Here is a 14,364-nt window from a genome sequence, read left to right on the forward strand (position 1 = left end):
TATGTTGGGGATCAATAAATTAGTGAATGGTCCCAACCTTTACTCTTCCCCAAGAACCACATAATTTTATAATCTATGATTGTAAAATCCAGGATTATAAAATCCATGTATCCAAACGGCCCCTTATTGTATGTTTTGGACGGGAGTTGAAGTGTTACGAGAGAACCCATGTCAGACCAGATACCGTGTCCATATCAATGCAACAATGGTGGGTGGTGGCTGGCTACAGAGGACAATGCATAGCAGAACTAATCCAAGGAAGTTCAAAGAGCCACGGTATCAATCCACCACCGACTCAGAATATGCTCCTGAATAGCTTCAATCTATATAAAATCTTGAATGGTACAAACATGGCCACCCACAGATTCACATGCAATTTCTGTCCAGAAAGCTACATACATGTATAAATTTTAAAGACACATAATTGGTCTTCCTTCTTGGATTGTTTCCTGTTGCTATTTGCATTGTACCGATACAGATATGGCTCAAGTCCCAAAAAAAATGTTTACTAGAACAACAAAATGGCTGAATTAACCTCAAATTAAACATGTAACTCTATTATTTCAATATGAATGAACAAGTACTATACATAAGTTTTGATCCACCTTTCAAACAAGGATCAGTTCTTTCTGAGGTGAGATCATAGCCAATGAATGAGGAAGTAAAGACTGATTGTTTAAGTAGCTTATTACCTCCCAATGATGAGCTGGATGGGAGTTTTGATGCTCAGAGAAACCATTAGCATGCCACTAACAATGTAGACCTCAACCCATACTTCTGTTGAGCAACAGGAGGATCAAAATGAAGAATGGAAATTGAAGCATAGCAGGACCCGTCAATCGATCAATGATTTGCTGCCACCTGTAAGTTCAACCAGTAGATAGCTGCTGATAAAGGCTGTTATTCATATAAAGATCTCTATTACAGTCAGAAAGAGATACAAAGTCTAACAAAGACACCACACACAGACACACACAAATGGGACCGGCATTTCAACTCATAAATTATATACTTCTATTCGGATTGTTGGCCATGTCTTGACTACGACAGTGTGGGAAGTTATGACTTATGAAACATATATTATTATATAAGCATGTGATTAGGGCTGTAAATCTTTATGAAAATAAGTTAAATAACACAACACTGCCCCTACAAATTTTGCAGGTTCTCTCTTCTTTTCTCTACAAATTTCATCTCCTCTCACTAATAAAAGATTGCAAGAGCTTTCACATAAGCAGCAATTCCGGCATATATAGATGGCTCTCTACTCCCCCAAGAAGTCTGTAAGTTATGGAAGAGTGACCTGATGAGAAGTGGAGTAGGCCTAAGGATCATATGACACCATACGGTGTTTCATGTAAAAGTTACTTTGACTCGAGTCTCATAAATGTTAAAGAACTAAATGTGATATATTTGAATAGAAAAATTCCGCAAACGTTTGACCTTTCCTAAGAGTTGTAATTGTGATTAGTGTCTAAAGTTGGACCTCAGTTATCAAATTAATATTAAATTAACATGTAACTAAGTTACTATAAATTTGATAAGTTATTTTCATGCAAAAGAAGGGTGTTCAAACTTCAAAGATCCAAAAATGTGTAAAATGATTGTAAAATATCATTTTCAATGCACGTTTTTCTTTCTTGGGCCACCCCTTTGTAGTGTAAAAGGGTAGTCATAAATACAGTACAGGGTGCTGGACAAGGGAAAAAAGTGGGGACGAATATATCACTTGCCATTAATTAATTACTATAATTGCAATGGTCCCAATGAAAATTGCCAATGGACGACATCAAAATGCGAGAATTGCCAAGGGGGGGCACACTTTTGAAAAATTGTTAGAGAGGGACGAAATGTGGGTTATCAAGTCTCTAAAAGGGGCTTATCAACCCTTTAAATGGGGTTATCAAACTCTCAAAAGGGGATTATCAACCCTCTTTAATAATTTTTCACAAGTGTGTCCCCGGATGGCAATTCTCGTATTTTGATGTCCCCCATTGGCAATTTTTCCTTCAGAGAATTGAAGACCACGAAATCAGTGCCCTCAGGCCCCTCACACGTATCAAAAGGGGATTATCCAAACACAAGAAACACGAAAAAACCCAACTGAACTACCATTCAGTTTCTTCTGCACTCCCCAACTCAACTACCATTCAATTCAAAACTCAGTCTCATTAACTTTCTCAGTCCCCCAAAAAACCCCTTCTCTCTAAATTTGTTTGCCTCTCTCCATGTCTAACACCAACCAAATCTCACCTCCTCCCATCCCTCTTGACATAGAGAAAGATATGGAAACATCCCAAACCCAAGAACCCAACAAAGAGGGCCTCACCAAAGCCACAAAAACAGCCCTTCTAGTGATAAATTCTTTCATTTTTTCCATAGGTAACATTGGTGGCCCCTTACTCCTCCGTCTATACTTCTTAAGTGGTGGCAAAAGAAAATGGCTATCAAGCTGGCTCGAAACAGGTGGATGGCCAATTATGCTTATCCCTCTCTTAATCTCTTATCACAACCGTCGATTAAAAGACGGTAACGCCGCAAAGATCTTCTTCATTACACCTCGTCTCTTCGTAGCCTGCTTTGTGTTAGGAATTCTCACTGGTATGGATGATTACTTATACGCCTTTGGTGTTTCTTATCTTCCTGTTTCTACATCAGCTCTTCTCATCTCAAGCCACTTAGCCTTTACTGCGGTTTTCGCTTTGGTTATTGTTAAGCACAAATTCAGTCCTTATTCGATAAATTCAGTTGTTCTATTAACCGTTGGAGCGATTATTCTTGGATTACATACGAATGGGGATAGACCTAAGAATGAAACGAATTTTAAGTATTGGTGTGGGTTTTTTATGACGATTGGTGCAGCTGCTTTGTATGGTCTAGTGTTTCCTTTGGTGGAGCTTACGTATATTAAAGCAAAGCAGGAAATAACGTATAGTTTGGTTATGGAGATGCAGATGGTGTTGTCTTTCTTTGCTACAGCTTTTTGCACTTTGGGGATGTTGGTAGATAACGATTTTCAGGTATGAATCTCTCTCTCTCTCTCTCTCTAGAAAGGACAAGAACAGCTAGATTGGGCACATGGAACTAATCATCCCATTGGTTAAAGGGCCACTACCATCTGCAATGTGACAAAAAAAAATCTCTCAAATTTCTCATTTCGATAGTACATCAATGGAGATTTTATATGGTGTAAGCTGGTATGGTCCAGTATTTTTGAAAAAAAAACTGCACGGCTTACACCATAGGATGATCCAAACCGTCCATTTGATGGGCCACAGCGTAAGTAAGTTGTGCCACAAAAATCATTTCCATAGGATGATCGATAATCCTAGCCATACGATCTATTCAAGGAACTGCATATGATGGAAACCTCTCTAGATCTAAGGGTTTGAATCATTCTATGGAAATGATTTTTGGGACGCAAGGTGTGTATGTTGTGGTCCATCAAATTGATGGTTTGGATCATCCTATGGTGTACGGCGTACAGTACTTTTGGAAAAATATTGGACTATATGGGCTTGCACCATATCACTCAGGGGAGTATTTGATTGATGAGATTTGCCTTATTTTTTTCAAGTTCTATGAAGGGTTCCACTTCATATGATTATCCAAATCGTTCATTAGTTTGCCTACAACATAAATAGGCTGTACCATGTAAATCATCTCCATAGGATGATCCTAACCCTCCGACTTGGAGAGAGACCGCATATTACAGATACTTTTAGAGATCGGAGGGTTATGATCGTTGTGTGAAGATGATTTAGTGGGTTCAGCTTATTTACATTGTGACACAGCAAATGAACGGTTCGGATCATCCTATGATGTGGGCCCACTGTACTTATTCAAAAATGCTAAACTTGAAGCTCACGCAGCATATAAAGTGTCATTGATTTGTCTGATTAAAAGATTTGGGATTTTGAGTCATAGAGTCAAAAAAAAAGGGTGTGATAAATTCGCATCCCCTGTAGATAATTCGCACACATTTAAAGGAGAGTATGTGGCAGACTTTTAGGCCACGTTTGGATACCAACAAGATTTAAATTTGGATTTAGTTGATATTTTGAACTGGATCAGATACTTAGATTTCCAAATCAGCTACAATAGTGCAAAAAATTTCGATTTTCAAATATGTTCTGCGAGACATTATTTGGAAATCATTTTTTGTGGCAAGTTCATTCACCATCGCTGCTCCTCGACGTTGCTCCGGCAGCAGCGAGACATCCCTCCCTCCCTCCTCTCTCTTTCTCTCTCTCTTAAAACATTAATAGAAGATGATTGATATGTTTTGTATCCAAAACTCAAATCCAAATCAAAATACAAATGCATGAGGTATCCAAACGGGCCCTTATGGCTTTTAACGTCAATTCACATTTAAGGGTGCGATTTTATCAATACCCAAAAAAAATTGAACTATCATTGTTTTCCTTATCGTAATAGGCCCACAGACCTACTTTCATCTTTGCATGTATCCTCTATTCGATTGGAGCAACATCCAGTACTTTGGGTTGTGATGATCTAGAACTTTGTCTCTATCAGGAAATTAGTACACTCACGGCGTGGAAGAGTTTGACGACTATTTTTTAGGCGATGATTTTTTCGCCCCCTGTAGGATAATACGCCTCCTTAAAGTCTGCTACTATTCACATTAAAAGGGCGCATTATCCTACCGGAGTCGAAAAAATTATCTCCCTGTTTTTTTCATGATAAATTTAGTTTCACAAGTTGTGAGAAAGACGTAGGGCACGGAATAATACATGTTATTATGGAGGAGTGATTTGAGAGGGAATAAATTAATAGAGGTCTCCACTCAACATGTGAGTGATGTTTTTACTTTTTAGCCGCTTCTTCATCTAGTCATTCCTGCACTTACAAATCTCTCTCCTTCTCTAAACCGTTCCAGCCCTCTCTCACCACTTGAGAAATTAAATTTTTCATGGTTGTCAAACATGGCCCAAGTGTTATGACTTTACGGCTCAAAACAGCCCTCTGCGGTGACCCGTTAACAATCCAAATATGGAAGCGTCTTTCTGATTTTGTACGCACAAACCTAGTAGTAATTTAGGGCACAATATGCCAAAGGTAAATGATATATTTGCCACTTTTTTTTTACTTGGGACAGCCCCCTGTGGTGTAAGAATTGTCATAAATACACTAGAGGGGCTATCCCAAGTTTTTTTTAAAAAGGGTGAATATATCACTTCCCTATGCCAAAATCAGCAAATTATGATCAGTCATGAAAGATGTCCAGGTAGACACCCAATTTGGACTTACAATTTCCATCTTCTCTATAGCTTCTAACTGTCCACTTTGAGGGTACTTCTCACTTCTTATGGATTTAGACATTTAATAACGCATTTCCAGGTCGACACCCAATTTGGACTTCCAACTCACATGCAAAAGCCAGCTGCAAAATGTCTTTCTCCGAAGTTGCCTAGCAAGTCCCTAAATATAAGTAAAAGATCACAAGTCACACAAGGATGATCCATTGTTTTACGACCAGGTTGCCTACATTTACGGAGAGGTCATCTTTAGCTATAAGCAACAGAGCACAAGAGTTCGATGGGATATTCTCTTCTCTTTTCCACACTAAAACCTCATTTCTTTTACTCTCTTTCAATTTCTTTATCTCCTCTACTAACAAAGAAACTTAAAAACAAATCCCATGATTTTAGAAACCATCCAAAGCAATTATCTCTCTTTCTTAATCCCAAAAGCTTTAGCTTTTGGAGAAGTTGGTTGGTTAACATGGTATCAAAGCCAAAGGTCTCGAGTTCAAACCTCCCGGATAGCAAAAATCCACATGCGATGGTCAACCCAAAGTGGGACCACATGTGCCACGTGTTTGCCAAGTGAGCCACACGTGCGGGGCAGTGTTAAAGTATAAAAGATAAATAACGCCTTTCTCCAAAAGCTTAAGAAGTTGGTTAGTTAACAAATTCCAATCATTTCCACCATGGCTTGTTTCTTAGCCACTCTAAATAGTTTTTATTGGCTTCTTCACTCTTTTGCGAGCATTGCAAATATCCATCGACCTTATATCATCACCAGCTATACAAATTAATCTCGGTCTTGATTCCAACAAACTCATTCAACGGCGTACATCTGTAGCTTGTTCGGAGTAACTCTCGGCTCGTCTTCCCTACTACTAGAAATTGTCACCACCTTACCATCATCTGCACTCAGATTACTCCTCTTTGCATAAGAAACCTCGTGTGTGCCCACGTTTCTCTATTTTCAATAATCGACTGTAGTTCTCACCAAACGATACAATCATCACACTTTTTTTCCTTTCATCCGTACACTCTCTCTCTCTCTCTGTCTCTCTCTCTCTCTCTCTCTCTCTATATATATATATATATATATATATATATATATATATATGAGGAAAATGATTGTGAGCTTGAAGCTCATATAGCTTATATGAGCTTGAGGGCCCAAACACATGGGTCCCACATTTTTTGTGGTGATCCAAACCATTCATTTACAAGACCCCATCATAGATAGGGTGTGTACAAAAAATCAGTTCCATTGGATCATCCTAACCCCTCCAAAAGCGGAGGGAAAAAATGGGCAGATTTATGGCAAACGATGTCTGTCCATTTTGCCCTCCACTTTTAGATGGGTTAGGATGATCCTATGGAGCTGATTTTTTGTACACATCCTATCTATGTAAGGGCCTTTCAAATGAATGCTTTGGATCATCCTAACAATGTGGGGCCACATGTGTTTGGGCCTCAAGCTCATATAAGTTATATGAGCTTCAAGCTCACAATCATATTCCTCTATATATATATATATATATATATATAGAGAGAGAGAGAGAGAGAGAGAGAGATTTTTATAAATGTACTTCCAACTGAATACTTACAACCGATGGAGTCCAACCGGGCAAGAGATACTAGATTCTTTGTGACATACATTGTACAACTCAAATTGTGTACCCCTTCATTGAATATTATGATCTTCATATTTCCAAATTCCTTTACGTCAAAAGTAGATTAGTCACCCAAGAACATAACACATATCCTTCTCTCTTGGAATATATCAAATATTTTTTTTGGAGCATGCATGAACAGAGTAACCAATATGTAAGATCAAATCATCTACATCAGTAATTTTACCTGCATAGGTCATTAGGACATCTTCAATCATCTCATTATGCTCATTCATTAACGTTGCCAGCGTATTTCAACACCATTATCTGAATTGTCAACTGGTTTCAAATAATTCTAGTTGATCTAACCATAAACAAGTAATGATAGTGTAGGGAATCAAAACGGGTAGAACTCACCCCTAAAAGCTAGCTTTTAGAGGGAGGGTGCCCATTCACTTATAACCCAGCCCCATCCCCATCACTTTACCGATGTGGGACTATTTGCTTTTGCGTGGAACCCCAACAGATAGCACTGCACACTTTTTTTTGCAAATTATGGACCTCAAACTATCATTTCTAGATCTCTTATAAGATAACCTTATTCTTTTATTCTTACTATGAACAACCAATTTATGATCTTGACCATCGTTTCGATTTGGCCTTCTCCTAATCTCGTTTGACAAATAACATCACTGTGACTTCTTCTTTTGGCTTCACCGTATCCTTCTCAAAAAGTGGTGTAGTTAATAGATTTTCATACAAAGCAGGAAGAGAAGTGTTTAAAGCAATAAGCAATATCTACTTCATCTTTGCATCAACCTTGTGGAGCTAATCCTACGAAAGAAACTCTCTCTCTCTCTCTCTCTCTCTCTCTCTCTCTCTCTCATGGGTTTATAACATACATGTTACAGGTTATTCCAAGAGAAGCAAGAGAATTTGAGCTTGGCGAGGTGAAATATTACGTGCTTCTCGCCGTGATTGCAATTGTTTGGCAGTTCTGGTTCCTAGGAATGGTGGGTGTTATCTCGTCTTCTTCATCTCTGCACGCGGGAGTTATCATTGCAGCTCTTATCCCTGTCACAGAGGTCTTAGCCGTCTTCATCTACAAAGAGAAATTCGGTGCTGAAAAGGGCGTTTCCCTTTCTCTTTCTCTTTGGGGATTTGCCTCCTACTCGTATGGAGAGATGAGGAAAATGAAGAAAGAAAAGCTTGCAGCTAGAGAGAAAGAAAAGCTTATGTTGAGAGTCATCGCCGACTAGTGTACAAAGGTGCCGGACGAAACGGGCCGGCGCAGTGCGAATCAAGGCATGCGAACCCACAGGGTTCAATCCTAGTTAAACTAGGAGTTGGAATTATTTTAGGATTTGTGGGTTTCTAGAAATTAGAGTTTGAGTTGAAATAGGATGACATGTGGCTGTTTTGCGTGTAGTTAGTAGAGTTAGACTCCTACTAGGATTGCAATGTTTGCTTTATAAAAAGGGCATGATGCCAATACGTTAATAGAGCGAGAGAATAAACGAGAAAATAATTACGTTACAGTAAGGTTGAAGTGGCGAGAAGTACTATACGGTTTCAAGATCTTGTGAATAAAATATCTAAATAAAATCTCTCTCTCTCTCTCCTCCTTTGTGGCTTGTTTTTTGTGGGTGTTGCTTCTTGCTTGATCTTTGAGTGAGCAAGGATATCAAAGCTTGGTTCTTTAATCTCTTGATTTTCTACAAGTGGTATCAAAGCCACCGGTCTGGGATCGGTGTACAGGCATTCGGTTCATCTATCCGGGACGGTAAACGGTCATCGAAGAAGCCACTAGTCTAGGACTAGTGAAAGAAAGCCAAATCCGACACGTCTGCGCTCAAGTATCAGACGTAGAAGTTGTAAATCCGGAATCTGACTTCAAGTTTGTCACTCGTCAAAAGCTTTGATCAAAGAGATGGATTTCTCCAATTCAGTCAACGGGGTTGAGAAGTTGAACAATACGAATTATTCATATTGAAAATCTTGCATAGATTCGTATCTCCAAGGGCAAGATTTATGAGAAATAGTGAACGGTACAGAAACCACTTCTCTTATTGGAGGTGCCGAAACATCAGACATTTTGAGAAAGTGGAGACGAGAAGTGCTTTCACGTTTTGGCACATAAAGCGAAACTTGAATCTGTAAGAGAGTATTATGCTTTTTATTTAAACTTTAGAATAAAAGAAAAGTGTGTACGGTGGGGTTTGAATAGTATATTCAAAAGTAACTCTCTCCATCTCTTTTGTCGTTTGTGATTTGGGTTTTTATTGCTTCTTGTTGTGATTACTGTGTGAACAAATATCAAAGCTTGGTTCTTTGATCCTTATTTTTCTCGATTATATTGGAGATGCCAAGACTCCAAAGGAAGCGTGGGATGTCTTTGCCACTTTATTTTCAAAGATAAACGACGCTAGACTCCAGATGCTTGAGAACGAGATAGGCTCCGTATCTCAGGGGAATATGACGATTCCCAAGTATTTCATGAAGGCGAAGAAGATCTGTCATGAAATATCGCAACTCGATGGAGAGTCCAGAATTTCGGAGACACAGATGCGGAGGATTATTATTCGATGATTGAAACCTGAGTACAGTGGTTTCATCACAGCAATCCAAGGATGAGCAACTCAACTAACTCTAGTGGAATTGGAGTCTCTTGGCAAACTAAGAAAGTCTAGCCAAGTAAGTGGCTGGATCTACTGTAAAGGAGAACGAGGAGGTTCTCTTCCCGGACGAGAAAGGAAGTTCCAGAATTTCAAGAATCGGAAAGGTAAGCTGAAGGCCAAATCAGATCAAAGGGAAGGAAGTTCTGATCAAGGGGGAGCCTCAAGCCATCGTAGTTCTAAGAAACAGCATCGGAACAAGGGACAAAGATGAACGTGCTACAATTGTGGTAAGCCGAACAACTTTGCTAGAAATTGCTATGCACCAAAGAAGCAAAATGAGGAAGGTAATTCTGCAACAACTGGAGATCTCCAAAAGGGTGATAGCGATGAGGAGTGGTGTTTCTCTTCTCTCCATCGCAAAAGAGAAAATCAATGTGTGTGAGGTTACTCTTACGACTACAAAGGTAGTGGATGTGGCTAGCTTGCTGGACATGAGCAATTGTAACGTGACAGTCGTTCCGTTCGACGATGACTTTAGCAGAGATGATGCCGAATCAACAGAACCTCAGGAGGAGGTGATGTTCGGAGATGAAAGCTCGGAAAGTCCAAAGTCTACAGATGTGGGGTGTGTAGCGACATCAGTTGAGGAAGTCAGTATTTCCGAACCGACGTCTTTTGAAGAAGCCCAAGGTGTTCCTAAATGGGAAGAAGCAATGGAAGATGAGATCCTAGTCTTGAAGAAGAATGAAACGTGGGATCTAGTTCCACTACCAGCCGGAGTGTCACCTATTTCGTGTAAGTGGGGATACAAGGTAAAGACCAAAGCGGATGGGTCGGTTGAAAGGTTCAAGGCGAGACTTGTTGCTTGTGGATTCTCTCAGAAGTACGGGTTTGATTATGATGAGACGTTCAGTCCAATAGCCAAAATCACTACGGTACGTGTGCTCATTGCCCTTGCTACTTGTAAAGGGTGGAAGTTATGGCAAATGGGCATGAAGAATGCATTCTTGTATGGTGAAGTGGATCGAGAAATTTTCATGGAACAACCCAAGAGGTTTGAAAGTACTAAGAATCCACAATACATGCGCAAGTTGCAAAAGATGTTATATGGGCCGAATCAAACTCCGAGAGCATGGTACGGTGAGATAGCAAAGTTTCATGATGCTTTTGAAGGGTTGAGCTACAAGAAGTTTGTGAAGTACAAAAGGTACTTTGCGTGACCGGTATGGAGTCGGCGTTGAGGGGGAGTGTTGAGAGTCATCGCCGATTCATGTACAAAGGTGTCGGACAAAATGGGCCGGCGCAGTGCTAATCTAGGCATGCGAACCCACATGGTTCAATCCTAGTTAAACTAGGAGTAGGAATTATTTTAGGAGTTATGGTTTCTAGAAATTAGAGTTCGAGTTGAAATACGATGACATGTGGCTGTTTGGCGAATAGTTAGTAGAGTTAGACTCCTACTAGGATTGCAATGTTTTGCTTTATAAAAAGGGCATGATGCCAATACGTTAATAGATGAGAGAATAAACGAGAAACGTGCATACACAGAGAGCAGTGAGAAGAAAAGAATTACGTTACAGAAAGGTTGAAGTGGCGACAAGTACTGTACGGTTTCAAGGTCTTATGAATAAAATATTTAAATAAAATCTCTCTCTCTCTCTCTCTCTCTCCTCTTCCTTTGTGGCTTGTTTTTTTGTGATCTTTTAGTTAGCAAGGGTATCAAAGCTTGGTTCTTTGGTATCTTGATTTTCTACAGCTTATAGCTGGAGAGAGCTTACCTCATTCATAATACCCAAATAGCATTTCTTTATGTAAGGATAATTGTATGAGTTTACGTTAGCATGGATTCGATTGGAGTCAATTTTTCATTAACTCTATTGATTTAAATATGGTTTTGATTTAGTAGATCAAAACTCAATCTCAAACTCAACCAAGGTGAAACCGAGTCGATTTGGCCATCCGAGTGATTTTGAGTTGCTTGCGAAACGGGCTTGGTCGATCCAGTTGACCGAACTGCATTTTCTAAAATCTTCTATTTTTCTCATTTACCGTGCCTAATTGATCATCATCATTTGGCTTCCTTGGTTGTGGAAGGCGACTCTTTAAATGTGTTCCGATGGTGGAAAAGATCAAAAAAATCCCCCTATTTTGATGAAATGTTTGATAAGATTGGTTCATCGCCACTACCATTTTTGCTTGTGAAACGATCCGCGAATTTGGAGGCAGATGAATTAGCGAGGGAGGGAGTATCCAAAGACTCTTTAGCATTATATCATTCACTCCCTCCTTGATTTGTTATTTGTTGGAATGGTTGTTTTTCTTTATCTTCAATCTGTGTAATCTGACCATCTCGGTCTTCTCTTTTTTAATACAATCTTGGCTACCATTTAAAAAAAAAGTGGGGAGAGAATGGTTGCTGATAGCAAACTAAAAATTAGCAACTCAAATCTTATATGGATGGCTGGAACCAGTCGTCCATTAGGGCCACAGTAGACTAAAAACCTCACAAGACAAATACATATAGCCGTTAGATCACTGGCCTGCAAGTGGATGGTTCCACTAAAATAATAGTTCACATTCAACAAACGAAAGTGTAAAAAGAGGATACTTAGGATGATCACTTCTGCAAGAAACTTAGGAAATGGCAGGCCCACAAGATATGGGTTGTTCAAGGACTACCATGTCCTCCCAAGAACATAGTAAAGACCATGGAGTGTTTGAAAATGAATTAAGATAAAATAGACAATTCTAACTCAATACAAGACTATGACCCAAATACATGTACACTCAGCTATTGGGTTGTAGACAATATTTTTATTTTCTTATTTATTTGTTATTATTGGGTAATATACAATGCAAATCCCTTTTAAGACTTGCACCGTTTTAAGGGTACAGTTGTCAATATTAGGATGGCTGTTAAGGACAACCTTGATATTAAACATAGAGTCCAATTAACTTGGGTCGGGTCGGGTCGGGTTGAGCTTTTGCTTGAATATAATTGGAATCAACCCAAACCCGGCCTTATTTTATGGTAAAAACTTAATCCGAATTCCCAAAAATCAACCCGAGTCACTTCTACAATTATCAGTTTTGAACTCACAATCGGTTCTCAAAATAAAAAACACTGATCCCTACAATGGATGGGTCATGACTAAAACTCTCCTGCATTAGGCAATCCTATCCCTACAATTAGTGAGGATTTTTGTACCATTGTTCTTCATCACTTTCTGATGGAGAAGACTTACAGGGCCCAGCCTATGTATGTTGGGGACCAAACCTTTACTCTTTTTCCCAAGCACCGCATAATTTTATAATCTAGGATTGTAAAATCCTGGATTTGACAAGATAAAACTTGAATTTTTTATTTTATTTTTAAAAAATTGACAAATTCATTGATACTATGAAGATTACATTGGGACCAGGGGTCCGTACTTGCATTACATAAAATCAATTAAGGGTGGCCAGGAGCATACTCCTAGGCCAGTAAAAAACCAAAAGAAGTGATCTTCTGGGTCAACTGCTACAGTGAGGTAAACACTCCATACGCTGCCACCATGCCGAATAACTATTTCTCTTTCCTTTCGAATTCTCCATCTACTACCGCAGCTGAGAGTGCCTTCACCATTCCCCCTTCCTTTCCTTTACACTGCCCAATGTTCTCAATTGAAACGAATCCAACAAAAAGTTCCATATTTGTGGGTCCCATCAAGTCATATGTGTGACCTGCCACGTTACACTGACTTCTTCACTACTTTCTAGCTGGCGAATTCGATTTTCAAAAATCCCGCTCAAAGGCCTGAAGCTATTGTGCGCCCTTAACCGTGCACAATAGCCAATCAATCAAATCCAATCTTCTGCGGCCTCCACCTTGCGCCACCGCCCGTTCCGGGGGATCCCTGTTAAACTATCAAGCCAAAAACCCTAGTCTAACCCTAGAGACTACCATTGTTTACCTTAACTTTTTCCGCATCATCTCCACCAGAACCTAAAACCCTAACCCTACCCTTCCTTCCTCCTAACCCTAGAGACCACCATTGTTCACCATAACATTCTTCTTCTTCACTTCCACAAAACCCTAAATCCCTAACCCTACCCTACCTTCCACCTAACCCTATTCTTACCTCCTTCCTGAACCACTACCTCTCCAGCCACCGCCTTCCACCACTCCAGCTAACTACTTGTAACCCAAAACAACTATCCTAACCTAGCACCCTTGCCCTTCTAGACCCAACATTGCACCTCGATCAAACCCATCTCTTACCTCCCAATCTCCAGACAGCAACCACAACGCTATCTCTGGCTACCCATCGCTTCTGCCACTCAACACGACCCCCAGATCCGGCGACCCACGGCTTCCCAAAGCCTTTTGCCGGTCATCCACCGCACCATTTCCGACATCCCACGTGCCTTCCGGGTTTCACGAGAGAGAGGAGGATGTGGAATAACCAGCCGTCTTAGTACCGTCGTCCGCATCCTCCATCATAATTTTTCTCCACCATCACCTCCACATCCGACCTCCTCCTTTTTTTCCCCCAAATCCAGCTACCATTTTTCATACTCCTGCCACGTCCACCACTTCCGACGACTCACCAACCCACTTTCTCCATCCACCCTACCCATTTCTGATCTGTTCCCCATTGAATCCGGCCCACTCAGACCCAGATCCGGCCATTCCAAACCTCCAGCCACCATTGATGCATCCCCTGCGAGATCTACCCAACTCCGAGCATCATCCGGCCACCAACACCTCCCTTGACCATCAAGGGAGAGAGAGGTAGAGATCAGAAAATAGAACTAAGAGAAAGAGAGACCAAAGAGATAGAAAGAGAAGGGATCAGAAAAAGCAGAAAGAGAGAGATCAGGAAAATGAAA

At 40.1% G+C, this 14,364-nt stretch overlaps 1 protein-coding gene across 1 annotated transcript; it reads left to right on the forward strand.

The window, feature by feature from the left end:
* The first annotated feature begins 2,090 nt into the window (after nt 1-2,090).
* Nucleotides 2,091-9,127, forward strand: LOC143848355 (purine permease 3-like). The gene is made up of 2 exons (XM_077357279.1): nt 2,091-3,020; nt 7,786-9,127. The coding sequence occupies exons 1-2, from the start codon at nt 2,229-2,231 to the stop codon at nt 8,131-8,133; spliced, it is 1,140 nt and encodes a 379-aa protein (XP_077213394.1). The 5' UTR covers nt 2,091-2,228; the 3' UTR covers nt 8,134-9,127.
* Nucleotides 9,128-14,364: the final 5,237 nt, after the last annotated feature.

Source organism: Tasmannia lanceolata, unplaced genomic scaffold, assembly GCF_043159265.1.
Source record: "Tasmannia lanceolata isolate RefF3 unplaced genomic scaffold, GAP_Taslan_0.1 ptg000016l, whole genome shotgun sequence".
NCBI classification, from domain to species: Eukaryota; Viridiplantae; Streptophyta; class Magnoliopsida; order Canellales; family Winteraceae; genus Tasmannia; species Tasmannia lanceolata.